We start from the raw sequence: 27611 nt of genomic DNA, 5'->3' as shown, positions 1-27611 counted from the left end.
ATGCTTTTTGTGCTTGAGTTCTTAGTACATTCTGTGCTAGTGCAGTGTCTGCATGCCTGACTCTTTGGATCAATCTTTGGACTGGGGACGCTGCAGATGTCTTTTCAGGGGCCAGCTTCTGAATGGTACAGGTCTGAATGACCTCTACACAGGTGTTGCCAAGCACCACCCCAAGTCTCTCCCTGTGAACAAGTTTCACCGGACGTCAGGAGGGGATTGTAGGGCTCTTCATTCCTCCAGCAGGTATCTTCATGGATCCACAGGTTTTCCTCCCAGAAACATTCCCAGGACTATGCCCACATTACAACAGTTCCAGACATCCTCAGGTTCCTGGGTGGTAGCTGCGCCTAAAAAGCTCTGATTACGCAAGAAGTCGGGTGTGGCTTCCTCATCTCAAAGGCTGACTTCTCCGTTTTATCAGGCATCGACTCGACTTTTATCAAACACTAGTTAGTCCTCTCTTGCCTGCCTCCGGCTTTGTTTCTGGACTCCAGAAACTTGACTGGAACGGAGTTCAGGGTCCGCAATACCCTGCAATGCCTCTTAGACATTGGGATGCTGGAACCTATTCCAGAACAAAATCAGACTTAGGCGGATACTCCTTATACTTCATCGTAACCCTGGGAGGATTGGAGACCCATTCTGGATCTGTAGTCGGTCACTCGCGTCTTGTGGATTTCTGTTTTCTGAATGGCAACGGGGCGCACTGTGATAACTGCTGTCTCTCCAGTGTCCTTGTCTCTTAGAGGATTTCTTCCATATTTCGATCTACCTGGAGCATCGCTGGTTTCTGCATTTTCCAGGTTCTGCAACAGCATTTCCAGTTCGCAGCTCTGCCCTTGGGCCTCGCAATGGCACCCCACAGTTTCACCAAGGTGATAGTAGTTGTGGTGGCTTTCCGCCAGCAGGGATCCGAGTCTACCCTTCCTGGGACAACTGGTTGAGCCGGGCTCTGTCTCGTCCGGAGTATGAAAGTGCGGTGGAGATGGTAGTGTCTCTGCTGCAGAGGTTGGCAAATTCAAGAAGAGACTTGGTATCCTCCCAGTCCCTAGAGTTTTTGGGCCTTCTCTTCGTCTCCAGACAGGGTCGTGTATTTCTTCTCATGGCACACAGACAGAACTATCGACAATAGATCAGAATTCTCCTGGACCGTCCGGCTCCCTCTGCTTGGTTTTATCTGAAAGTTCTGGGGTCTCGGGCAACCACTTTGGAGGCGATCTCCATGTGCCCTTTACAGGAGTCCCTCCTATCTCAGTGGTCTCCACAGAGATTTTCCCTTCAGATGCTGCTCCCCTGGATGTTGCCAGCTAGCATCAAACTGAGCTGGTGGCTTCAGGGGGAGGCTCTCTGCCACTGCTGGCTTCTTCGGCTTTCCGTGTGCATAACTCTTATGACAGATGCCAGCCTGTTGGGTTGCGGGTTCCCTGCGAGGTCCATTCCATTGAGGGGCAGTGGACTCCTGGTCTGAAATGTTGGTTAATCAATCATCGGGAGCTTCAGGTGATTCAGCTGGTGCTACTCAATCTCCAGCCCTTCTGAATGGAACTGCGGTGCAAGTTTCTCCGATGATGCCACAGGGTGGTGTGCATACATCGCGAGGAAGTTCAAATGCTCTCTCTCGCCAGAAGGATCGTATGCGTTATGCTAGTCAGAAGCACATTTTCTGTCTTTCTCGGTAGCCCATGTGGCCAGAGTTGACATTGTTGAGGCAGACTTCCTCAGCCGACAGATCCTGGACCCAGAAACATGGTCCTTCTCACAGGAGGCATTCCGTCTGATCATACAGCACTGGGGTCAGCCCTAAATGGCTTCAGCAGAGAACTTGAAGGCCTGGCGCTTTTTCATTCACTAAACAGCAAGGAATCTAGGACAGGATGCCTTGGTTTGGCCTTGGCCAGCTCACGAGCACCTGTATGATGTTCCCTCCATGACCTCTGATCGGTCGGGTCCTCCACCGAATGGCAATGCATCCTGGTTTGATGATTCTAGTAGCTTCAGACTGGTCTCATTGCCCATGGCATGCAGATCTCATCCGTCTTCAGTGAGACGAGAATCTCAAGCTTCCTCTTCATTGATATCTTCTCAGTCAGGGGTTGGTGTCCATGGGAAATCCATGGTGCTTTGCTCTTATGGCATGGCTCTTGAGAGCTCATCTTTGATGAAACACGGTTTTTCAGATGTAGTTATCTCGCCTTTTTTGCGCTTGATGTAACCCTCTAATAAGGGGTCTTTCCAACTGTGGTATGCTATGAATCATATGGAGCCTGAGAGGGCTCGCTTTTCAGTGGTCATGGTTTTTTTTCTTCAGGCAGGCCTAGAAATAGGTTTAGCAGTGGCCTCCCTTACAGTTCAGGTTGCAGGCCTTTCATGTTTTAGAGCACGCAAAGGTGCTAGTTCGCTTTCTGATCAACCAGCTGTGTTTACGTTTCTGAGAGGGTCATTTCATTTGTAACCACCCTTGTGTCTTTCTTTCCCTTAGTGGAATCTTAACATCATTTTGCAGGACCTTGGAGAGACCCCATTCGAACCACTGAAAGACACTTCTTTTCTGAATCTGACAATCAAGACTGTCTTTCTGGTCGCCATTGTCTCAGCATGGTGTTTTTTTGGTGCCTTGGGCTCTTTGTGCAGGGTGTCCTTTATCTGTATTCTGGACGTGGGAGTTTTCTTCTTAAGGTGCCTGTCTTTCTTTCTTCCAAAGGTGGTTTCTGCCTTCCACATCAACCAAGAAATTTGTTGTCTGTGTTTCTTTCCGCAGGCTCAGAGTGAAAGGATCGGATTTTGTGCAGGTTGGCTGACAGGAGAGTCTTGCTACACTGTTTGGAAAGGACTAATGATTCCTGGCTGTCTGGTCGCCTGTTTGTCTTGACTGCTGCTGCCTCGCCGGGGTCAGCTGGCGGCCAAGGTTTTGATCGCTTGATGGATTTGAATGGCTGTTTCTGCAACTTCCATTGTCCACAGCAAGCAGCAGCCGATTTCATAAGAACATAAGAAACGCCTTCACCGGATCAGACCCAGGTCCATCTTGTCCGGCGATCCGCACACGCGGAGGCCCAGTTAGGTGCTCCTTGTTGGAGACCCGGGTTTCCCTATCCCCAGATATGATTTGCAAGAAGGTGTGCATCCAACTTGCACTTGAAACCCTGAACACTAGTCTCCTCCACAAGCTCCTCTGGGAGAGCATTCCAAGCGCTCACCACTCGCTGTGTGAAAAAGAACTTCCTGACATTTGTCCTGAATCTGCTGCCACACAGTTTCAGGCTATGACCTCTTGTCCGTGTCATAAGAACATAAGTTGCCTCCGCTGGGGCAGACCAGAGGTCCATCCTGCCCAGCGGTCCGCTCCCGCGGCGGCCCATCAGGTCCACTGCCTAAACAGTGGTCTCTGACTAATTTTTATAATTTACCTCTAATCCTGTCCCTATAACCTTATCTCTACTCCTATGTGTACCCCTCAATCCCTGAAAATGTCAGTAATGCTTCTTTCTGGTCTATTATGTCAAATCCTTTTAATATTTTAAAATTCTCTATCAAATCCCCTCTCAATCTTCTCTTTTCGAGGGTGAACAGTCCCAGTTTTCTGAGGCGTTCCTGGTAGCTCAAATTCTCCATGCCTTTGACTAGTTTCGTGGCTCGCCTCTGCACCCTCTCCAGCAGAGTCATATCTTTCTTGAGGTATGGAGACCAGTACTAGACACAGTATTCTAAGTGTGGTCTGACCATTGCTCTGTAAAGTGGCATTATGACGTCCTCCAACCTACTCATGATCCCCTTTTTAATCATGCCCAACATCCTGTTTGCTTTCTTTGCCGCCGCCGCGCATTGAGCCGATGGTTTTAGGGTTCTGTCTATCAGGACCCCCAAGTCCCTTTCTTGTTCGCATTCGGTTAATGTCACTCCCAATAATCTATATTCATGTTCTTTGTTCTTCTTTCCCAGATGCATCACCTTGCATTTGTCTATATTGAAATTCATTTGCCACTTTATCGCCCATTTTTCCAGCTGATTCAGATCCTTCTGAAGATCCTCGCATTCACGCCCACTCATCTGGAAGTATGACTGTATCATGGGCCGTGTCTTGCATGATTCAACCTAATGAACTTTGCGGGGCGACTACTGGATCCTCTCTTCATACTTTAACCCAGTTTTGTCAAGAGGATGTGGCAACTTGCTGCCACGTTTTGGGCCTCGGTGTTGAGGACAAGTTCTTCTGTCCCTCCCTAGATGTTACCATTGCTTTGGTACGTCGCCTAGCGTATGGAATCCTGAAGGGACTTAACAGAATGGAAGATTAGGTTTATACCATTGATAATCTTCTTTCTATTAGTCCCTGTAGAATTCCATATGACCCGCCCTCTCTGTGTACACTCATTTGTTTGGAATAGCCTGGTTTTTTCTGCCTTGATGATTCTCCTTATAGGTTTGAATGCTTTCCAGCCAGTTGACAGATCCTGTAGAGCATATATGCATTACCGAAGGCCTCTCTTGTGGTGCTCGTTGCACATAGTAGGTTAGTTCTACATTGTTCCTCAATGTTTTTCTGAGTTGCCTTTGTGTCCGTTTATTGCTTGTTAATATTTTGCAGAGCAAACCAGTTCAAGAATTTCTTATGTTGCTGGGGATCCTTCCCCATACCCCCTTGTCATGGATTTGTTCAGGTATGTTGCTTGGCTTTGGGACTTAACTGAATATGTTTGCTAGCTCTCAGGTTAAGAGGCTGGAGCATATGCTTAGAAAAGTTTGTGGATTTCTGCAACTCCCGGATTGCGGGTTGGGATTGAACACCTAGCATACAGGGATCCTATAGGGACTAATAGAAAGAAGATTATCGAAGGTATAAACCTAATCTTCCATTGCCTGATACATGAGGACAAAGTATTCCATAAAACAGACAAGAAAAAAGAATACTGCTTTATGGGTTCTGTTTCAGTCTGATTTCGAACTTATTTCAGGTTTATGTATTGTTTCATTTTTTTCAGTAAGTTGAAAGTATAAGGTTGTTATTGGTAATTGATTACACAATTCCCCATAAAGCTTTAGGATGTATGTATAAGAAGTTTGTCTTAAAAGCTAGGTTGAATTTTGTAATAGCCATAAATTCATAACTGTAAGGTCTATAAATGACCACCAAGACTGCAGCTTAGAGGAAATGAATCTCTATGGGTCCTTTTACTAAGCTGCATTAGATGCTAATATGCGCCTAACACAGCTTAAAATTGCATACTATAGGATGTGTTCAGGCATCCTGCAGCAAGTGCCAATTTAGTGGATGCTAATCGGTGGACAAAAAAAAAATCTTTTGGGGGGAGAGGCCATGTCAGGGGGGTGTTCTTGCACAAATCAGCACAGCTACTTTACAGCGCAGGAATATCACATGAGTCTTTACCACCTAGAAAATGGGCAGTGGTAAGAGCTTATGCGGAATTATCTTTTAATATTCATGCAACATTAGTGCATGGCCATTAAGACAAAAAATGGAAAATTGGTCCTTGTACAGCTGCTGTAAAAATAGCCTTAGCATCCAGGAAAAACCCTTGCAAGGGCACACTAAGGTCACTTTTTTGCCACAGCTTAGTAAAAGGGCTTCTAAATGTTTTGAAAATTACTTTGGCTTTCATTTAGTTTGGCCATAAAGACGGTCTTTGAGTCTGTGCACAGTTTCTATTGTGTGTGTTTTCTTTGCTCAAACGACTGCTAGTCATTGCTTGCATTCTTTTAATATCTTGTACATTTGGTGTATTCATTGTGTTAGGTTTGAAGAAAAGAGTCATTTCAAAATTTTCTGTTCTTTTAGTTCATTTAAAAGTGTGTTGAATAGGCTGTATTTGGGTAAAGAAAGCCCTGTAATTTTCTGTTTTCATCATCTTTGTTATTAGATTAACTGCTTTATGGGACACATTATTTCCTTTCTCTTGGGTATTCATAGATCCTTCTTTTTTCCCAATTATTTTTCATAATGACAAATAGGCAAAGAAGCGTTTGCTATTGACAGGAACACCAGTGCAGAATAACTTGTTGGAACTAATGTCTCTCCTGAATTTTGTAATGCCACATATGTTCAGCAGTAGTACAAGTGAGATCAAGAGGTTGTTCTCTTCAAAAGCAGTAAGTATTGAACAAGTTGGATTTTTTTTGTCAAAACACAAATTCAGAACATTTTGTAGCTTTAAGCCATAACAAAGCTCAAATTTTTAGTATATCATGGCTTGTATAATATAATATTACACAAGTACTAAAATGCTAAAAGCTTTCTGCTTATGGTTGCCTTTGCAAATTATGATGTCATTAATGTCTTATATAACTTTGAGACCAAGAACAGAAGAACAAAACCCACAGTACTCAAAATAGCGCTAGCCACAGTGAAGATGACCAAATATCAGCTAGATACCGGAAATAATGGTAGTCATTTTAATGCTGAACTTTTACCAGAATCAAAAGTTCAACATTAAAGTGAATACATATGAACTGCCATACTGGTTCAGATATATACACAAAGTTTCCATATTATTTTCTTAGATTCTGCAAAACATGTGTTCTTAGTCACATTCTCTATAAGTTGTAAGCTATAGCTTTGTGTTTTGATCCTGTAGCATGTTATTGGCTCTGTAATATATGTATCTCTGTTCCTGAAAACTTTGTGTATATATCCTTGTAACCCGTTCTGGGCTCCTGGGGAGGACGGGATATAAAAATGAATAAATAAATATAGCCCAGTTCCTGTTTCCATCAGTGGCCAGTCCAAGTCACAATACCCGACAGAAACCCAAATAGTAGCAACATTCCATGCTAGTGATCTAGAGAAACAGTGACTTCCCCCATATCTGTCTCAATAGCACACTATGGACTTTTCCTCCAGCAACTTGTCCAAACCTTTCTTAAATCCAGCTATACTAACCACTGTAACCACATCCTCTGGCAACAAGTTCCAGAGCTTAACTATACTTCTAGTGCAACAGGAATATCAGTCTGACTAACGAGTATTTACCCTCCTTTACCACCAAATCTGTAGAGAGCCTAATTTAAATATTCTTCAGCTTTTCCTCCACTCGCTCTGGGTTGTGCTAGATTTCCTCAGTCTTACTCTTTACAGCAGAGTTGTAGAATTTTCACTGTTCTGTTTCGAATTTGGTTGGGTTTTTTTTTTGGGGGGGGGGTCACCCATAAGTGAGGCTTTTGATGCTGCAGAGGCTCTCGTTTCCCCCAAGAAATAACAGAACTTCGCTCTTTCACAATCCTATAACAGTTGCTGATTCTACATTCAAGGAAGTTTGTCTAATTTACGTTCAAATAAAGTCTCTAACATTGATAGTTCAAAAGAAGGACAATAATCAACAATAGTAGGTATATGTTTCTCTAAATGAGATATCTAAGCTTTCAATGAGAAATTAATTAAGAAACAATCAAACCAGGGAACTGTCCATACAAGAAAATAATGAAACATTACAACAAAGATCAAGTGCAAGATATATCCCTTCACATGTGTGGCTGTAAAACAATTTATCTCCAACCAAGAACCTCTAATGCTCCTAAAAAGTCAGCAACAAAAGGGTTATCCAAAGTTTCATTCATATTAAAATCACCTAACAAAATGGTCTTGGAAAGTGATAGTTTAGTATCTAATACCAAATTCACTAATACAGAAAAATCCCCATCCCAGGAGGGCTAAAGAAAATAACGTACTCGGGAGGAGAAACTTATTTTTTTTAAAAATCCTTTATAATTAACCATGACTCAGTGTTGCAAACTAAATCTTACTGCCCACCTCTTACTAGATCTCTCAAAATATGGAGCTTATTTCTAACAGAGTAAGCATTAAAATTATTTTTGATAAGATTCAGATTTAGAGAGATTAATAGGAACCATCTATAATAATAAAATGCTAGCCGCACATGCGCACTCTCGCCGCGTGTTCCCTGAGATCTGATCTGTCGCGCTGTGCCGGCGAGAGTACGCATACACGCTTAATACGTCACCACACAACAGGCGAGACATGGCGAAAGAGAGAGCCGGGACCGAAGGAGCCAACGGCAGAAATCTCAGCTCGGGGAGCCGCAGCTCAGCCTCTTCAGACACCGCCGCTCCTCTTCGGGCAGCAGGCTCCTCTCACGCGCCCAGCGCCGCTGCTCTGAGGCTGCCGGGACAGAGCTGCAGTGCCGATCGCCTCCACAAGCCCACTCCTCTCCTCCGGTCTCCCCGGGCCCTTTTTCCTGGCCGCGGCAGAAGTTCGCCGCTAGCCAGGTCAGATTTTCAGCCCTCCTGCCTCTGCCCAGAATTCGTTTGCCTGCGGCGCTGGCACCGGTTTTGAGTCCCGCAGACCGACCGGCCAATAGAAGAGCCATAAAATGCTGAGAGAGCCAATCAAAAATAAAGACGGAGGTCAAGGGCTGTTCGTGGACCCACCAATTGGAACGCAGAGATGGCGACTGCGGCGCAGTTCAGGGGGTTTTCTCGGTTTGGGCAGGGCCGAGCGTGGGAGGCCGATAGGTGGACAGTAGACCCATAGCGACCATCTGTCTGTCTGCTTCCCCAATATTTCTAAAAATGATGCAGTGGGTCACAGCAGAGGAAAGACTCTGATGGATAGAGCAGCTTTCAGCTCTGTCTCTACTGAGATCCACCACAGCGTTTGGAGACCTGGGGAAGGGGGCACAACAAATACTGGACCCAGGGAGGGGGAGGGTGGAGAGATTCACTGGACCCAGGAGTGGGGGAGAAATGCTAGGCCTAGGGTTGATGGAGCTGAGGGAAGGGAAAGAGAGAGAAACCTGGAGCATAAGGGGAGAGTGAAGAGAGGGGGCAGATGCTAGATTGAGGGGGGGAGTGGAGTTGCAGAAGGGAGAAATGCTGGTCCAGTGGAGGGGAGGAGAGATAGATGTGTAGACTACAAAAGATGGGTGGGGGGTCAGGAGGAGGTAGGAGGAAGGGGAGGAACAAGGCAATAACAGAGCAGGCCAGACCGCGGGAAGGGAAGGGGGGCCGAAGGCCAGACCGCAGGAAGAGAAGGGGAGGTGGGGGGAAATGCTGCTGCTGCTGCACAGGGGGCAGGGAAAGACACAGAAAGACAGACAAAGAAAGGGAGAGAGAAAGACAGAGAGAGAAGAGACAGAAAGAAAGACAGATAGACAGACATATTCTAGCACCCGTTAATGTAACGGGCTAAAAGACTAATAGTTAAATATTTCTCAAACCTTTGAGAACACTTGGGACAGGGTAAAACTCCATAATGCCTTGCACCAGTTCTTATTAGTATACAGAATCCAGCTTTAATATTTACCATCCCTTTCCTAATAATTCTTAGCATTCTGTTTTCTTTTTTCCCACAACCGCATACTAGTCAGATGATTTCAGCATAGAATCAACAATGACACCCAGATCTTTTTCTTGGGTGCTTAATCCTAAAGTGGACCCTAGCATAAAGTAACTATGATTTGGATTATTCTTCCCGATGTGCATCACTTTGCATTTGTCCACATTAAATTTCATCTGCCATTTTAATGCCCAGCCTTACAATTACCTAAAGTCTTCCTGCAATTTTTCATAGTCCTCATGTATTTTGACAACTTTAAATCATTTTGTGTCTTCTGCAAATTTATTTACCTCACTTATTCCAATTTCCAGATCATTTATAAATATGTTAAACTAGTCTTTAAGCCCGTTACATTAACGGGTGCTAGAATATATGTATGTCTGTCTTTCTTTCTTTCTGTCTCCCTCCCTCCTATTATTTGTCTTTCTTTCTATTGTCTCTCTCCCTGTCCCCTATGCAGCAACATTTCTTCCCCCCCCCTCCACTTCCCTGTGCAATAGCCAGCCACATCAGCATTCCCTCCCCCTCCATTTCCCTGTGCAGTTGTGTCAGATCCGTGAGGAGGAGTGAAGTGGCTTGGAATTGAGTGTGCTGAATTCTAGGAAAGGTGGCAGTTGGGTGAGTAAGTGTGCCAGATTGGGGGTGGAATGGGAGCAGGGCAGTTGGGGAGATACAGTAAAAAAAAGGATGTTTATGGGTGAGGATAGAGGTTTGAAAGTGGTCACTGAGGGAGAAGTTGGGAAACAAATGAATTGGATGGGAGGAGGGAGATAGTTTTGGTGTCTGTCAGAGCAGTGGAAGGAAAGAGCAAATGAGTGAATGTCACAGCAGTCGAGGATGGGAAACAGTTTTGAAGTGTGTGTGTCACATGGAGCCAGGGCAGTAGAGAATCTGGATCATACTGAGAGAGAGTGTGTGATCAGGAGTAGTGGTTGGAAAATAAGTGTGGATGAAGGGATTGGGAGAGTGAATCAGATGGAGAGAGGAACGGAATTGGGTTAGTGGGAACATTAATTAGTGGGAGAGACAGTATGGAATGATTAGTGAGTTTGCTAAGACATTGGCGAGTAATAAATGTGTAGTGGGAGGAAGGGAGAAGTCTGGGTCGGAAGCATACTGGATGAGTGTGAAGGGAGGTATTTGGGTAGTGAATTAGCCCTGTCAATTTGAGGAGAAGGTGAGGTTGGTGTTTATGCAGCATTAGCCAAGTCCAGCAGGTTAAATCTACTGAACTGAATGAGTCGCACTGTGTTTTCCCTCGGAAGTTGTTCTGTGGGGGAGAAGGGGGAGGGAAGCACAGGGAGAGTGTCACACGTCTTCCGCTGGCCTCACACTCCAAGAGCCCCCCTCTCTTCACACGCATTCGGAGACCGGTCTCTCCTCTTCCGCTTCTCCAACCCCCTGCCAGTGCAGCGCGTCTCTCCCCGTGTCCTCCCTGTGCGCGCACGCTCGCTCTCACGTTCAGAGGAGGGAGGGTGCGGGGGCTGTCACGGACGGTCTCAAAGGCCCTTCCCCCCCCCCCTTTGCGAAAGTTGTATGAGCGGGTTGGGCGCGGCGTGGGAGGCCCCGACTGCCCCAGCTGAGTTGCCATGTGTGACGTAGGTAGTAACCGCGCATGCGCATAGTTGTGTAATTTTTTTTTTTATTTTTGTAGTTGAAAGCCGCCGCCGCAATTAGGGTTCGCTGGCCGCCAACGCTCAGCCGCACCGTGAGAGTCGGGTGAGAGCGGCTACCCCAGCTGTGTAATTTTTTTGTTTTTTTTAATTGAAAGCCGCCGCTGCAGCTACTCTTCTTGCGATCCGGGGCTGCACATGCGCACTCGTCTTTTCGCGACAGATCAGGGAACACGTTTTTATTAGTGCGCATGCGCGGCCTAGCATTTTATTATATTAGATAGCAGTCCCAATATAGATCCCAGTGGAACTCTACTATTTACCCTCCTCCACTGAGAAAAATGGTAATTTAACCCTACCCTCTTTTCTGTCTAATAACCAACTCCTAATCCACAACAGAACATTGCCTGCTATCCCTTTCATGAGGAACTTTTTCAAGAACTTTCTGAAAATCTAGATACACCACATCAAATGGCTCACCTTTATCCACATGTTTATTCACACCTTCAAAGAAATTAAGTAAATTGGTGAAGCAAGACCTCACTTGGCAGAACCCATGTTGACTCTGACCCATTAAGCCATGCTTGTATAAATGTTCTGTACTTTTATTTTTTTATAATACTATAGTTTCCTCTATTATGCCCGGCACTGAAGTCAGGCTTACCAGTGTGTAATTTCCCGGGTCACCCCTGGAAACCTTTTTAAAATTTGGTGTAGCATTGGCCACCCTCCAATCTTCAGGTACTCTTGATGAAACTGATGATCTGCTGTTACTATTAAAATCATGTTTGTATTCTTTCAGTACTCTGGGATGTATACCATCCGGTCTAGAAGATTTATCACTTTTTAACGTGTTGATTTGGCTCAATACATTGTCCAGATTCACCAAGATTTCTTTTAGTTCCTCCACATCATCACCCTTGAAAACCATTTCCGGTTCAGATAAATCTCTTACATCTTCTTCTGTAAGACCTACGCAAAGAATTCATTCAGACCCCAATGCACAATGCTCTGACGCCATGGTGAAAAGTACTATGGTGGGAACAATTTTCTTTACAGGGTAATACTCAGCACGAAAGCATGCAAATTATATGCATGCTATTTATGCAGAGCAGCCCCAGTAAAAGGGGAGGAACTGTGCTTGGTGTTTACTCAGAAGAGCAATAACTAGGCACAGCTCCGCTCTCCTTTCAAAATGAAGTCCGCAGCTTGCCATCAGCTGATCGTGGCAGTGGAAGCCCTGATCAGCTGAGCCAGCAGGAATCTCTGAAGCTGTGGCTCAGCTGATTGGGGATTTCCCTGCTGCAATCACCTTATGCAAGGCATAGCCTATATATTTTTTTAATTGAGCACTATTTTTTTTCTAATGGGGCACTGCTGTTGTGCATGTGTTGTGTGAGTACACACAACACATGCACAACAGCAGTGCCCATTTAAAAAAAAAAATGGGTGTAGCTGTTTGTGTGTGTTGTCCACCAATTATTCGGTGCTGGGAGGGGTGTGCCATTTAGTGTATCACAAGAAGAGTTCATTAGAAAACTAATGAGCTCCTTGTAATGCATATGCATAAGGTTCTTGGTGGCTGCTACGATGATCGGCAGCAGCCACAGAAAACCCTTCTGAGCATCGATGGAGGGTTTCCTTGCAAGTAAAACTTTTGTGCATTAGGGCCTCAGTCTCTCCACTATGGCCTTATTATTCTTGAGTGTCCTTTTTGCTCTTTGATGAATCAATGGTCCCACTGCCTGTTCTTTTTAACATTTTTTCTGAAAGATATTGCTGAAGAGCTATCGGGTAAGATTTGCTTCTTTGAGAATGATACCAAAATCTGCAATAGAGTGGACAACCCAGATGGTGTGAATAACATGAAGAAAAACCTGACGAAGCTTGAAGAATGGTCTGAAATTTGGCAGCCAAGATTTAATGCTAAGAAATGCAAGGTCATGCGTTTAGGCTGCAAAAACCTAAGGGAACGGTACAGTTTAGTGAGTGAAGAACTTATGTGCACAACAATAGATTGAGACTTGGGTGTGATTGTATGTGATGATCTTAAAGTGGCCAAACAGGTTGAAAAGATGACGGCGAGAACTAGAAGGATGCATAGGGAGAGCTATGGCCAGTAGGAAAATGGAGAAATTGATGCTCCTGTATAAGACTGGTGAGACCTCATTTAGAATATTGTTTATAGTTCTGGAGGCCACACCTTCAAAAAGATATAAAAAAGATGGAGTCTGTTCAGAGGAAGGCTACTAAAATGGTGTGTGGTTGTCATCATAAGGTGTATGGGGACAACATAAAGATCTCAATATGTATACTTTGGAGGAAAGACAGAAGAGGGGAGCTTTGATAGAGACATTTACTAACTACATGGCATAAATGCGCATGAATCGATTCGCTTTCATTTGAAAGGAAGCTCTGGAATTAAAGGGCATTGGATGAAATTAAGAGGTGATAGACTCAGGGAGTAATCTAAGGAAATACTTTTTCTCTGTTTTAAATTTTTATTGATTTTTTGTTCATATAACAACAAGTGTGTCATAAAAATTCATACAATTATCTTAAGTATACCCTTGATATTTCCATAACATATTGTACATACAACATATCTTATATAATCCTTACTATAATTTTAGACATCATATAAAAATTTTTTAATAATTTTATCAACTATTATTCAATTATGAATCCCTTTCCCTCCCCTTATTTTGTTAGTTGCACACAATATAACAACTATTATAATAATTTATTTATAATTTATGATAAAGAGAATAAACCAACCCCCCCTCCTTTATCCAGTATCTTATTATGGGAAAAATTATATCAATCATTACAAAAATCTGTTAATGGTCCCCAAATCTTTTTAAACTTATCGATATAACCTTTTTGTGTTGCAAATGTACGCTCCATCTTATATATATGGCAAACTGAATTCCACCAAAAATTGTAATTTAATCAGTCATAATTTTTCCAATTACATGTTATTTGTTGTACTGCTACTCCAGTCAATATAAATAAAAGTTTGTTATTATTTGACGAGATTTGACTCCGAGCTCTCATTGCAGTACCAAACAAAATCGTATCATATGTCAAGCCTACCGGATTTTCCAACATCCTATTTATTTGAGGCCAAATTGATTTCCAAAATAGTAATATGAATGGACAATAAAATAAAAGATGATCTAATGTCCCCACTTCTAGATGACAGTGCCAGCATCTATTAGACTTAGAGTTATCAATTCTATGTAAGCGAAATACTTTTTAACAGAAAGAGTGGTAGATGCGTGGAATAGTCTCCTAGAAGAAGTGGTGGAGACAGACTGAATTCAAGAGAGCTTGGGATAGCATGTGGGATCTCTTAGAGAGAGGAAGAGATAATGGTTACTGTGGATGGGCAGACTGGAATTTGGCCTTTATCTGCCATCATGTTTCGATGTTAAAAATCTGTGTTAGTATGCCTCTTTCTTAATTTTAAATATTTTTTTCTCTAGAAATCCACAGATGAACAAAGTACATTTGAAAAAGAGAGGATTGCACATGCAAAGCAGATTATGAAACCATTTATATTGAGAAGAGTGAAAAGTGAGGTAATGTTTCTATAACCATAACAAATGGTTAGTCTTTAGTAATCAGGAGATGATGGTAATAACTTTTAATTTATTAAAACAGTGCTTCTCAATCCTGTCATGGAGGTACACTTAGCCCCACTGGTCTTCAATGCAAGGCCCGCGGGCTAATGTTGGTTCCTGAAGACCTCTGGGGAGACCCTCCTCATCATTCTGTTTTTTACTTCATTGCTGTCTTCCTTTCCCCATGTGCACTGTATCTTTCCCTTTCACTCATGCACCCATACTCAACAATTCTCCCTTTCTATACGCTCCCCACCTCAGCATCTCTTTCCCTCACTCCCTCCATTGTTCCAACCTATCTCCCAAGTTCATGCTCCCTCCCTCCTTCTATCCTTTGTCCGAACTTTGTGCTCCCTCCCTTCCTTCTGTGTCCCAATGCACCCCTTCTTCCTCTCTTCCAGTCCAAACACACCCCTCCTCCTCCATTCCATCCCCCACCTCCTCCCTTCCATGTCCCAACGCACCCCTCATCTTTCTCTCCATTCTGCCTCCTCCAGGTGTTTACCTCCTCTGGCCAGCTCCCTCCTCCTATCGCAGTTCTCTTTGCAGAGCCGCAGTTCCTGCACGTGGCTGCCCTCTAACATGAGGGAAGGCTTCTGGGTCAGCCGCAAACCTCGTGCTGGAACCAGCAGCCGCAGCGTTTGCAAAGAGAAGTGCCACTGGAAGGAGAGAGCTGGCTAGAGGAAGTAAACACCCAGGGGAGGCACAAAGGGTCAGGCTGCCGGGTGAGCTGCGGCTTTGCAAAGAGAACTGTGGTGGGAGGAGGGAGCCAGCCGGAGAAGGTAAACACTCGCAGGAGGCACAAATTTGGGACACAGAATGGAGGGAAAGACGAGGGACGTGTTGGGACAGGGAAAGGAGGAAGAAGGGGCGCATTGACACAGGAAGGGAGAGGCAGGACCCTGGTTCATAAACCAGGGACTGCCTGTACAAATAAAACAATATAAAATTATTAATTTTATTTTTCATAGTTATCTTAATTTCAATGTTGTTCATATTTTCAGGTTCTTAAACAGTTGCCTCCCAAACAAGATCATATTGAGTTTTGTCCAATGACAGACAAACAAGATCAACTGTATGCTGACCTTTACAACAAGTTCAAGAAATCTATCAGTAGCTCAGGTATGAATAATCCCACTACTTTTGAAGTAATTACCAAAATGCAAAATTATATTTTATTAAAGCTTTATAGAAACTACAGTACTACTAATTATTATTATTATTTCTATAACGCTATCAGACGTTCGCAGAATATATACCAAAGACTGTATTAGACTGTTTATTAGTCCCTATATATTTTTTAATGACATTTACAATACGTTATAAGTTTGGAACAAATCATTCTAATAGCCACACTTTCAAATATTGGACTATCAAGGCAAAAAAACAAATTCTTTATATCAAGATGAGGAACAAAATTATTTAATCTAACATTGTCTTAAATCCAAGCTTTAGTGACAGTAAAGGGGGAATTCAGTAAATAGTGCCCTAAGTTAGATATAACAATCCTAAAAATCCGCCTGGATGCTCTGGTTCAATCATGGTCAACAGAGGGGCTGTTGTATGTGTTCCCTCCGTGGCCATTAGTGGGCAGAGTTCTTCTCCGCATGATTCGCCATCCGGGCCTCGTGGTTCTGCTGACCTCGACGACTTTGGTACGCGGATCTGGTGAGGCATCTGGTGGCGGATCCTCTTCCTCTGCCTCTCTTGGACAACCTTCTAACTAGTCCCATTCCAATGTTTGATCCAGGTCCCTTTTGTCTTATGGCTTGGCTCTTGAAAGGGGTCACCTAGGTAAGAAGGGGTATTCAAATAAAGTGATCTCAATGCTCTTGGGGTCCCAGAGGCTTTCCACCTCTCAGGCTTATGTGAGGGTTTGGCGTCTATTTGAGGATTGGTGTGATGCGCGTGGGGTGGTCTCTTTTCGCGCTTCCCTGCCTAACATCTTAGAGTTCTTGCAGGATGGCCTGGATAGGGGACTGGCTTGGTCTTCTCTCTGGGTTCAGCTTGCGGCCTTGTCAGCCTTTCAGGGGTTCTTGAAAGGTCAGCGTTTGACTGCCATTCCTGATGTGCTTCACTTCTTGCGGGCGGCTAAGTTGCTCAGGCCTCCCGTACGACCCTCTGTTCCATCTTGGGATCTGAATCTGTTTCTGTCCGTTCTGGTGTGCCCTCCTTTTGAACCGTTGGGCGACTGCTCTTTGAAGGACCTTACTCTTAAGGCAGTCTTCTTGGTGGCCATTCCTTCAGCTAGACGTGTTTCTGAGCTGCAGGCTTTTTCTTATAGGGCTCCCTTCTTGGAGTTTTCTAGGGAGCGGATTGTCTTGAGGCCTGTTCTTCCTTTCTGCCAAAAGTGGTTTCTCCTTTTCATGTCAATCAATCTGTAGTCCTCCCGGTGTTGGGTTGTCGGGAGGGCTCTTCTGAGCAGAGAAAGCTGCGCAAGTTGGATGTCAGTTGGGTCCTTCACTCTTATGTGCAGAGGACCCAAGAGATCAGGAAATCAGATCATCTCTGTCCTGCTTGTGGGTCCTCGTAAGGGGGATGGCGCTTCTAAGGCCTCTATTGCACACTGGATCAAGGAGACTATTGCTTCCACTTATCTTCTGCAGAAGAAGCCTGTTCCAGACTTTCTCAAGGCTCATTCCACTAGGGGTCAGGCAGCTTCTTGGGATGAGTCTTCTCTAGTGCCTCCACTAGATATTTGCAAGGCTGCAGTTTGGTCTTCTCTGCATTCCTTTGTCAAACACTACCGTGTGGAATTTCAAGCGCGTCGGGACACAGTATTTGGTGAACGTGTTCTGGTGTTGGCCCTTCGGGGGTCCCACCCTTGATGGGTACTGCTTTGGTACGTCCCATTCGTAAGGACTATACCAGTCTACCAAGCGATACAGAAGGAGAAATTAGGTTCTTACCTGCTAATTTTCTTTTTGTTAGCTTGTTGACTGGTATAGTCCCCCACCCTGTCTGTCTTTGTGTGGTGTTTGCAGGTTTTTGCTCGTGTGCAGATTTTGAATTTTTCTGCGGGTTCTAGTATCTTTCTAGGGCCGGGGAGAATTAAGAACAGCAGCTCAGCTAGCTTTGCTGGTGAGCTGTGGGGATGTTTTACTTCCAGGATCAAGTTCTATACATGTTCCAACAGTTGTTTAAAGATGTTGTTTTCTTACACTCCTGTCAGAGTGTCATTTATTGTTTTTCAGTTAAGAAATTTCCTAGGTTCTGATTGGCTATTCGGCAAACTGGAGTAGCAAGAGGGGCATGCTATATTGATATACAAGTTTGATCTCAGTCTCCACCTGATGATAGCAGTGAGGCATTATACCAGTGAGGATTATACCAGTCTATAAGCTAACAGAAAGAAAATTAGCAGATAAGAACCTAATTTCTCCTTAATGTGCAAAAATCATGCTGTTCAAACTTGCATTGATAATATATAAATAATATCAAAAGTGTAGAAACCATGCTATTATTAAGGATATGTAAGGTGACATGGTTTGTGTGAGCAGTTGGGATATAGCTTTGTTGTTGCAAACACTTTATGGTTTCTCTTATTCTCTGAGGAAGATATTGTGAAACGAGCTTGTCAGAATCAGAATGAGTCTAAAACAAGTTGCCTGACATTATCAAGATAAGTGGTTTTTACATATTTGATATTTTATCCATTATTCCAACAAGATTTCCAAAGAATGGTATATATATCATGACATCAGCGTACATGAAAGGAAAAATATCCAAAGCTATCAATCTTTACCCAAAGGGGCCATTAACATATTAAATAATATGGGTGATAAGGATGAACCCTGTGGAACATTGCAATCTGAGGTCCAAGCAATAGAATAAACTTGATACATTTTAATCTGGTAGGCAATGATTTTTCAAAGAAAAAAAAACTTAAAACCATGTTATAGCACAGTCTCCAATCCCAGCATTACTGAGCATATTTTAAATAATTACATAAAATAATACGGTAAGCTAAATAAAATACACTTTTGCATAAGCAATTTTCAGGAGGCTGCCTGATGAAACTATGTCGAAATTAATCCTAGCGGCAGCTGTGTGGCCAAGTTAAAAGCACATTGAGCTGCCGCTGCTGCCGGGTGGGGGGATGCAGAGAGAAGATATGGAAGGCAGGATATGCTACAGCAGTAGGGGGGGTGCAGAGAGAAGACGTGGAAAGTAGGATACGCAACGGCAGTGGGAGGGTGCAGAGAGAAGACACGGAAGGCAGCCCCGAGAGACATGCGACGGCAGCAGGAAGATGCTGCTGGTAGACATGCAGCACTGGCACGTGAACCTCTGGCTTTACTGGCCTCACAACGAGAGGCAAGTCAGCTTCCCGGCGCTTCTCTTCCTCCTCAGTGTGCCGCAGCATACTTGGAATCTCAAGAGGCACACTAGTGTGCTGCGGCACACAGTTTGCAATACACTGTCTTAGACCATCAGCAGATGCTTATAGTGTAGGCATCCTGTGTTGGGGTTTTGTTTTTTTAAAAAACATGCATCCTGATTGACTGCCAGGCAATGGTAGGATGCCTGTTTATAGGATCTGCCCCTTAGCGTCCTTTCATAAGTTTGCCCCTTAATCTGTTTTCATGTTTTTAGTGCTGATTTTGGAAATGAAAACTTGGTTCATTTTCTAAGTACCTTTTTATTTTCTGCAGACAAAAGTACAGAACTTTGCAATGTTATGATGCAACTAAGGAAAATGGCCAATCACCCCTTATTGCATCGCCAGTATTATACTGAAGAAAAGCTGAGGATTATGTCAAAGCACATGTTAAAGGTAAAACATTTTAATGTCATTTTTTTAAATGCAGTTACCTTATTAAATGTATAGTTTTGATTGGCAACTATTTAAAAACAAACCAATACTGAATATCAGAGTAGAGAATGACACGGGGAAAAAATCTGTCCCCGTCACCGCCCCGGCCCACCATCCTCTGCACCGCCCCGTCACCGCCATTCCATTCACCGCCCCATCACCGTCACTGCCATCCCTTTCACCGCCCCGTCACCGCCACTGCCATCCCATTCACCGCCCCGTCACCGTCCCCGCAGCATCCATATAAGCCTTAGTACTCTAATATTTAGCGTATTCCATTCTTATAAATCAAAGTTCCTGCTGCTGAACTAGAGAAAGAGATGTTCAGCTGGCAGGGCTTTGTTTATAAATTTTTATTAACACAACTAATATACCACCATAATGTTTCCGACAGAGGACAAGTATGCTATAAATGCATTTTGCTGTTTCAATGCCAGTGCTCAGCAGAACAACAGACAGCAATATGGACATTCACCTTATGTAGTACTTTTTTAATATATAAAAATAGGCAAAATTAGTTGCTGTTTTATCATTATATTTTCTTGCCATTATAGTATTCTTCATTGATCATTTTTCTTTTTAAATTCAAAACAAATTCAACCTATCTTGTGTCCCAGCATGAATTCATGTTTCACTCAATTGGCTGTTTCAAGGGAATTAACCCTCCAACTTCCATTTGCAAAAATACCCAATGTTGTTCCTTCTATGAACAATATTTAAATTATGAGGAACAACATTGGGTATTTTTGCTGAATTGTGTGACACCATTTGGGCTGAACATGAAGATTGAAAATGCCTGGTTAGCCCTGGACAGATGATTTGAACAGCCAGGAGCCTGTCCTGGCCATTTAAATCATTTTGAATATCTAGTCCAATGATAACAGAATTAGGGTGATTATAGAAACATAGAACTTTGTTGATCACTAAAAACAGTGGAGACTAAGGGTCTATCAAGCTCAGCATCCTGTCTTTGACACTGGCCAGTCTTGGTCTTTGGAACTGCCCATTGTGTCAGAAGCAATAGGGATTAAGTGACTTGCCCAGGGTCACAAGGAGTGTAGTGTAGCTCTAACCACTGGATTTAGAAGTTGGCTTCTTTTGGGATCTTTAACTCATCATCGCTAGGACTCGAATCTGAGTCCGTGGCACCTAACATAGAATGGAATTAGTATGGCAAAGTAATGAAGAATGGTCCAGCAGCCCCCACCCTCCCTCCACCTCACCTTATATTCGTTCCGAGTTTGCCGGCTTCCTTTTTCCCTAGCCGCACGCGTTCAAAAAGCCGTGCATTTAGCCAGCTCCCTCCCTCCACCTCACCTTAAATTTCGAGTTTTCCGGCTTCCTTTTTTCCGAGCCGCACGTGTTCAAAAATCCGTGCACGCGCGGCTGCGCGAGTCAATCAAACTTCTCCTCTCCTGCAACTTCCTGTTTCCGGTTGCGTCAGAGGAGAAGATTGATTGACTCGCGCAGCCGCGCGTGCACGGATTTTTGAACACGTGCGGCTCGGAAAAAAGGAAGCCGGAAAACTCGAAATTTAAGGTGAGGTGGAGGGAGGGAGCTGGCTAAATGCTACGGGCGGGCGGTGGCTGCGGGGACCGCGCGATCCTTGATACCTCACTGCGGAGACAAGACCATTCACCGCCCCGCGGGCGGTGAATGGCCTTGTCCCCGTCGCCGCAGCAACTGCTAGTTTTCTTCCCCGTTTTCGGCGGGTGACCCGCGGCTAAAATGCGGTGGCTGCGGGTAAACCGCCACCGTGTCATTCTCTATATCAGAGGCAGCAGAATGCCTTTTTGTTTGGGGGACCCAAGCTCTATCCCTCCAGCTTTGCCCCTGAAACCATCCTTACCTTCAACTCTGCTCCAACCCCACTTTCTTCACCCCAACCCTAGTATCTCTCCCTTCTCTAGCTTACCATCCTATTGTCTCCCACTGTGGTGACCAGCATGTCTTTCCCCCCATCCCCCATTGGGATGTCCAGTCCGTCTCCTAAGCATGCTCTAAAATTTGCAGGCTCTTGTCACCCCCAAACTTCCTGTTTCAGAAGGAGCAGAAACCGTCAGGCATTAAGCATGCACAGATGCTCAAGGACCTGCACTGGCTGGTTCCAATGCCTTTCTGTAGTGGTGCTGCCCCAGGAGAGGGCGGTAAAAAAGGACACACCTCACAGGAGAGCATGGATTGAGGTAGAAAATGTTATTTCTAATTTTATTTACAAATTTCTTATATGCTGCCCAGCTACAAATATATATATATATAATATATAATAAAACCCTAGCCACGCATGCGCACTCCTACTTGCGTGTTCGATTTTCCCTGATCTGTGAGATGTAGGTCCTTGGCCACAGGAGTGCGCATGCGCAAGTCCCCAGCCCCTACTTACACTCACAGGACTGGCTGCTAGTGCTGGACTCCCTGCTCTCCACACGATCGGTAAGGCTCATTTACTCCCTTGCCGCCCCCCCCTTCCCTTCCCACGATCCGACCGGCTCACTTAGTCCCTGCCCGCCCCCCGTTCCCGCGATCCAACCTGCTCACTTACTCTCTTCCCGCAGTCCCGACTCCAAACCTGCGACTCCAGCAGCATTTGCAGCACTCTACACACGCTGCTTCGGGGCCTTCTACTGCCCTGATGTACTCTGGCACATCCCTGATGACATCATCAGAGACGCGGCAGAGCAAATCAGTAGGAAGCAACAGGACAACGGTAAGAGCTTCTCTATGATGGGGGGGTGGGGAGGCTGTGGGGGTGCGAGCGGTCCTTCGGGGTGGGGGTGCGAGCGGTCCTTCGGGGTGGGGGTGTGAGCGGTCCTGCGGGGGGGGGGGGTGAATCGGACATCGGGGGGGGGCATCAGGCTTTCAGGGTGGGGACAGGACTTCAAGGGGGAGAGGAGAGTCGAAGCGGGCGAAAGGAGAGTCGGGGTGGCCAGAGGAGAGTCGGGGCGGGCGAAAGGAGAGTCGGGCTGGGGGCAACGGGAGAGTTGGGGCGGCATGCGCGGTATACGGGTGTGCACGGTATATAAAAATTTCTTTACATAAATTTGTGTTCCCCGCGCTATATCCGTGTGCGCGTTTTACACGGGTGCGCGGTATATGAGTGAAAATACGGTAACTCAGCTGGTAGAGAACCTATATGAAAATCAAGAAGCTGCAGTGAGAACTGAATAAGGCAACAATGATTGGTTTTCAATAAAATGTGGTGTTAAGCAAGGATGCATCTTGTCACCTTATCTGTTCAACCTGTGCAGTGAAATCATCTTCAGTAAAGCAGATTTGGTTGCCAAAATATAAACTACCTGCTCTATGCAGATTATACATTGCTCATCACTAGCAGTTAAGAAGACAAACTGTATCTACTGAGAAAAGTCAAAGCCAAAAGTCATAACATGGGATTAGAACTAAACATAAACAAGACAAAGATCATGAACATGGAAAATGATGAAGATTATAAGCTTGAAGGCAATAGAATTGTTGTAAAGGATTTCAGACTCCTGGGTTCTTTTGTAAACAAAGAAGCAACTCAGGGAGAAAATACTCCACAGAATAGCACTTGGTCACTCTTCAATGAAGACTCTCGACAAAGTATTCAAAGACAAGGAGGTAACACTCCAAACGAAGATTAGAAGAGAGAGAGATTACTAGAGAAGGACATCATGTTCGGGAAGATCGAAGGAACCAGGCGATGAGGGCGACATGCAATCAGATGACTGGATACATTGAAAATAACCATGGGGATAACACTGAAAAACCTTTCCGGGCTAGTACAAAACCGATTTCTTTTTAGATCCACAATTCATCAAGTCGCTAGGACTCAAGCACGAGTCGATGGCACCTAATAACAATAATGTTAGAACAGCAGGTTGAAAACCAGAAAAGCCAGGTTTCTTGAGATCTTGGACAAGTCACTTAACCCTCCATTGCCTCAGTAGAAACATTGTAAGCCCTCTAGGGATAGGAAAATGCCTACTGTATCTAAATATAACTTGCCTTGAGCTACTACTGTGAAAGGTGCAGTTCAAAACTAAACTCCAGTGTCAAGTAGAATGTGAAGTAATACAAAACATTACAAATGTCTCTCAGGAAAAGGCAGCATCATAAACACTGCATTAGGTACTAGAACATCAATAAACCTATTGGAAAACTAAACAAGCTACATTACATCAGATAGATCCTGCATAGTCAATGTCTATTTCGCTCATGCAGAACACAGATAGAACCTCACAAAGTATAGAATAAGTAACTACAAACTAAAAATAGAAATATGTAGACAAAAATTAAACTGAACTCCGAAGAAACCAGACTCTGCATGCACTGAACACCAAAGCAGAAACAGTGATTCAAATCCACGTTGACTGTGCAAAATGTAAAGATAGCAGATACAAATTTCAAAAACTTGATATATTGCCATCACAATATTAGCAATGACAAATACAAGTAAAACAAAAAATGGAAAATACGATTATACCATTTTATTGGATTTAATACATTTTTCAATTAGCTTTCAGAGGCCAAAACCATCTTCCTTAGGTCAGTACTGTTTACTTCTGTTATGGTGTCCTCTCCTGACCTGTGGAGGGAGGATTTCATCTCAGAATATTAGTTAAAACTGTATTAAAATTAGTCTAATGAAAAGAAATTGTCATATTTCCATTTTCTAATTAATTTTTGTTAACACAGCTTCCACACTACTTTATCCTAAACTAAATTTTTTTTTTCTACTTTGGTTGTCTGGCCATTTACTTTTCCTAATTCTTTTGTTCCCAGTCTGCTTTCCTTGTCTTTTGTTATCTTGCCAGGATTTCCTGTCCAATTGTCATTTTTCTCTCCTATTTTTCCTTTCAGCCTTCTTCAATTTATTTTTCTTACTACGTAGTCTTTATTTCCCTCTTTTTACAGAGTCTAGTTACAGCTTTCCATCTCTTTCTCTATCCTCGGCTCTCCTATTCCACTTCTTCTTATTCCCCATTGTCTCACTGATTGTAACCTCTTTCTTCCTCCCATCCAACATCTTTCCTATATTCCCCCTTCTATCCAGCATCTATCCTTTTTCTTGCCCTTTTTTCCATCCAGCATCTGCCCACTCTATTTGCCTCTTCCATCCATTTGCCTTTCTTCCTTACCCCTCTACTAAACTGCTATGAAGCTGCGAAGTATTAAATTTAAAGCAAACCAGGAAAAATATTTCTTAACACAATGTGTAATTAAACTCTGGAATTTGTTGCCAGAGAATGTGGTAAAAGCAGTTAGCTCAGTATAATTTTAAAAAAGGTTTAGATAATTTCCTAAAAGAAAAGTCCATAAGTCTTTATAAAGATGGACTTGGGAAAATCCACTTCTTATTTCTAAGATAAGCAGCATAAAATCTATTTTACTCTGTTGGAATCTTGCCAGATGCTTGCGACCTAGATTTGGTCTATCCCAGTATGGCACTGCTTATGTTCTGTCCTGTGTCTGCCCTCTTTTATCTTCCATCCAAAATCTACCTTTTATCTCAGAGGATACGCAGGCATAATATTCTCACATGTGGATGATGTCATCCTCAGAACCCAGTACGGATACTGCCAAGTGCACTGTCACTTTAAATCTTTAGGCAGTGTCCATAACGTGCACCTGCCAGTGCCTTTCGTTCCAAAGTCAACTTGTTTTTGGTTTCTCCTTAGCACGTCAAACTTAGATATCTCTTTGTGCCTTCCTGGTTTCATTTTATAGTACTTTTTCTTCATAATTCTTCATATTTCTTGTTTTGTAGTTATTCCTTCCAATTTCGCTCAGTTTTCTTCATTTTTTATTTTTTAGCCTTTGGACCGCTTAAAGACCTTTTTTTGCCCCAGAGAGCTTCAACGGTTTTCGGTATACTTTTTACTCAAGCTCCCCAGGCCATTGAGCCTTTTTATTTTGCATTGGACATTTTCCCTCCATATCAAAGTGGGTGTCAAGCATCTTCATTTCCTTGGTCCTGACCATCGGAACATTTGCATATGCAAAATAGGATACTTAAAGCCCAACAACTTCAGTATGAAAAACTTTTTGGTTCAGCATCAACATCGAGCATGGTGAGAGATTTAGGACCCAACGCACAGCCTACATCTACAGTAGTATTGACACTGCATGCACCAGTGCCACATAGAGAGCAACAAGTATTGGGCTCTCTTCAAAGACGACACTCAAAGCTGGATTCTGTATAGAACGCTCGGTCTCAGAAGCTGACGGGCGTCCTATATAGAATTGGGCCTAAGGCTGCCTAAAATAAACCTGAATCTGTAACTGACGTCCATGTTAAAGGCACCGGTTAAAGAATCGGGTTATTGTAAACGCGGCCACTAAGCTATCTCCCTGTTGCGATAAGTTTAGCGGCCGTAACTGCGGCCCCCACCGCCGATACTCACAAGCAGGAGGGTGCCCAATCCCTCCTGCTGGAACACCTCCTTCCCCCAAATGATCGGCGGCAGGAGGGTCCCAATCCCTCCTGCCGGAACACCCCTCATCTCCCATGATCGCCGGCAGGAGGGTGCCAATCCCCCCTACCAGAACACCCCCCCACCCCCCTGATGATCGCCAGCAGGAGGGTACCCAATCCCTCCTGCTGAAACAATCCTCACACCCCCCCCCCCCCGAACAAAACTGGCAGGAAGGTGCCTAATCCCTTCTGCCGGAACAAATTGTAATGACTCCACCCCCACATGTGCCCCCCCATCCCAGACCCCAGACCTTCCACTAATCTTGAATGATGGCCAGTCAGGTTTTCCCACCGGCCGGCAGGCCTGCCTCCGTCGAAATGAGGCGGGCCTGCCCGTTACCGGTGCATTGTGGGTTGCACTGGGGAGGGGTCTAAGGCCTGATTAGCCTAGGCGCCTAATTCCCCGCCCATAGTCCTTAACAATTCTCTGTCTCAGTTGAACTGAGAGGATATTTTAAAAAATATAAAACACTCAAGAATGTAAAGTCTGGTTTAAGTCTGCTTGCTAGCAGGACATTCGGGTAGCTATGAGCTCTATATAAGACTGGTGCTGGTTGCACATAGTTTTGTATTTGTTTTGATCAGTTAATTGAATATTGTTATGTAAATGAATGTTTATTACAGAGCAGAACTGAATTTGTAGTGTCAAGGATTCCCCATTTCCCTCCTTCTCATTATATCTGTCATTACAGTGCTACTTGATTGCTTTTGTACAAACTGAGAGGACAGGAGCAGTGGGAAGGAGGTAGAATTCAAAAGATGATTGACAAGAGTGTGCATGCAACATACGGGTTTAGATGCATAACCCTAGTGTTTAGGACCACTTGACACATATACAAGAAAGAAGATTATCGAGGTAAGAAGCCTGGGTCTCTCCCTTTACTCAATCTCCAAGTCTTTTCTTCTCTTCTTCCTCTTTTTTTGTTTTCTTCCTTTTAACCTTCACACAGCTACCTTTTAAAAAATTGTGAACTGCTGCGCAGCACGTTTGTGAGATTAGCATTAAAGCAAGTCTCTGTAAATAATTGACTAAATATTTAAATGGTATGCTTATGTTGGTATCCAAAGAGTTCCATAATTCATATCAATTTCTCAGGAATAAGACTTTGAATCACATTCTTATTGCTTTGAATGAATCTAGGTAGGTAAAATAAAATCTACATTAATTAAAAAGACAAGTGTCTAAAAAAGAGATGATCTAAAAAATATATATTATCTTTTAGTAATGTTTGTATCTTCAACAGCGTTGTACTTGTTGTCTTCCAAGACAAGGTCATATGAATTCATCTTTTTGTTTGTTTGTTTGTTTGTAGGAACCTACACATTGTGATGCAAACCCTGATCTTATTTTTGAAGATATGTCATTTATGACAGATTTTGAACTGCACAGACTCTGCCAAGAATTTACTAGTATCAATAGCTTCAAGCTTGATATGGACCTTATTTTACACTCTGGGAAGTTCTGTACTCTTGAGCGTCTGCTGTTAGAGGTTAAGGAGAAGGTATGAACCAGGGGATCATTTATTTAGTCCTTTTTGAAAAGCAGATCAAGCTAGTAAGCTCAGAATTGTCTTATCTGATATTTTATTCTAGAATATAGCACTAAAAGTGTGTTTTATTGTGCAAGGAAAATTCTTTCAATTTGTTTTATTTTTGCCTTTCCAGTGCAATAGGTGAGACATTCTAGACCAGGGGTGGCAACTCCGTCGGGTTTTCAGGATTTCCCCAATGAATATGCATTGAAAGCAGTTAATGTAAATAGATATCATGCATATTCATTGGGGAAATCCTG

At 43.7% G+C, this 27611-nt stretch overlaps 1 protein-coding gene across 3 annotated transcripts in view; it reads left to right on the top strand.

Annotated features, from left to right (window-relative positions):
* Positions 1 to 27611, top strand: part of SMARCAD1 (SWI/SNF-related, matrix-associated actin-dependent regulator of chromatin, subfamily a, containing DEAD/H box 1) — a 270689-nt gene that overhangs the window by 214727 nt on the left and 28351 nt on the right. For all 3 annotated transcript variants that reach the window (XM_033958219.1, XM_033958199.1, XM_033958210.1), the window contains exons 16-20: positions 5968 to 6105; positions 14409 to 14504; positions 15551 to 15668; positions 19202 to 19323; positions 27133 to 27321. In XM_033958219.1, the coding sequence (XP_033814110.1) occupies positions 5968 to 6105; positions 14409 to 14504; positions 15551 to 15668; positions 19202 to 19323; positions 27133 to 27321 (663 nt within the window). The remainder of the gene's footprint in view (positions 1 to 5967; positions 6106 to 14408; positions 14505 to 15550; positions 15669 to 19201; positions 19324 to 27132; positions 27322 to 27611) is intronic.

The sequence above is a fragment of the Geotrypetes seraphini genome, chromosome 1 (genome assembly GCF_902459505.1).
Source record: "Geotrypetes seraphini chromosome 1, aGeoSer1.1, whole genome shotgun sequence".
In the NCBI taxonomy this organism is placed as follows: Eukaryota; Metazoa; Chordata; class Amphibia; order Gymnophiona; family Dermophiidae; genus Geotrypetes; species Geotrypetes seraphini.
This window is presented reverse-complemented; position numbering and strand designations above follow the sequence as displayed.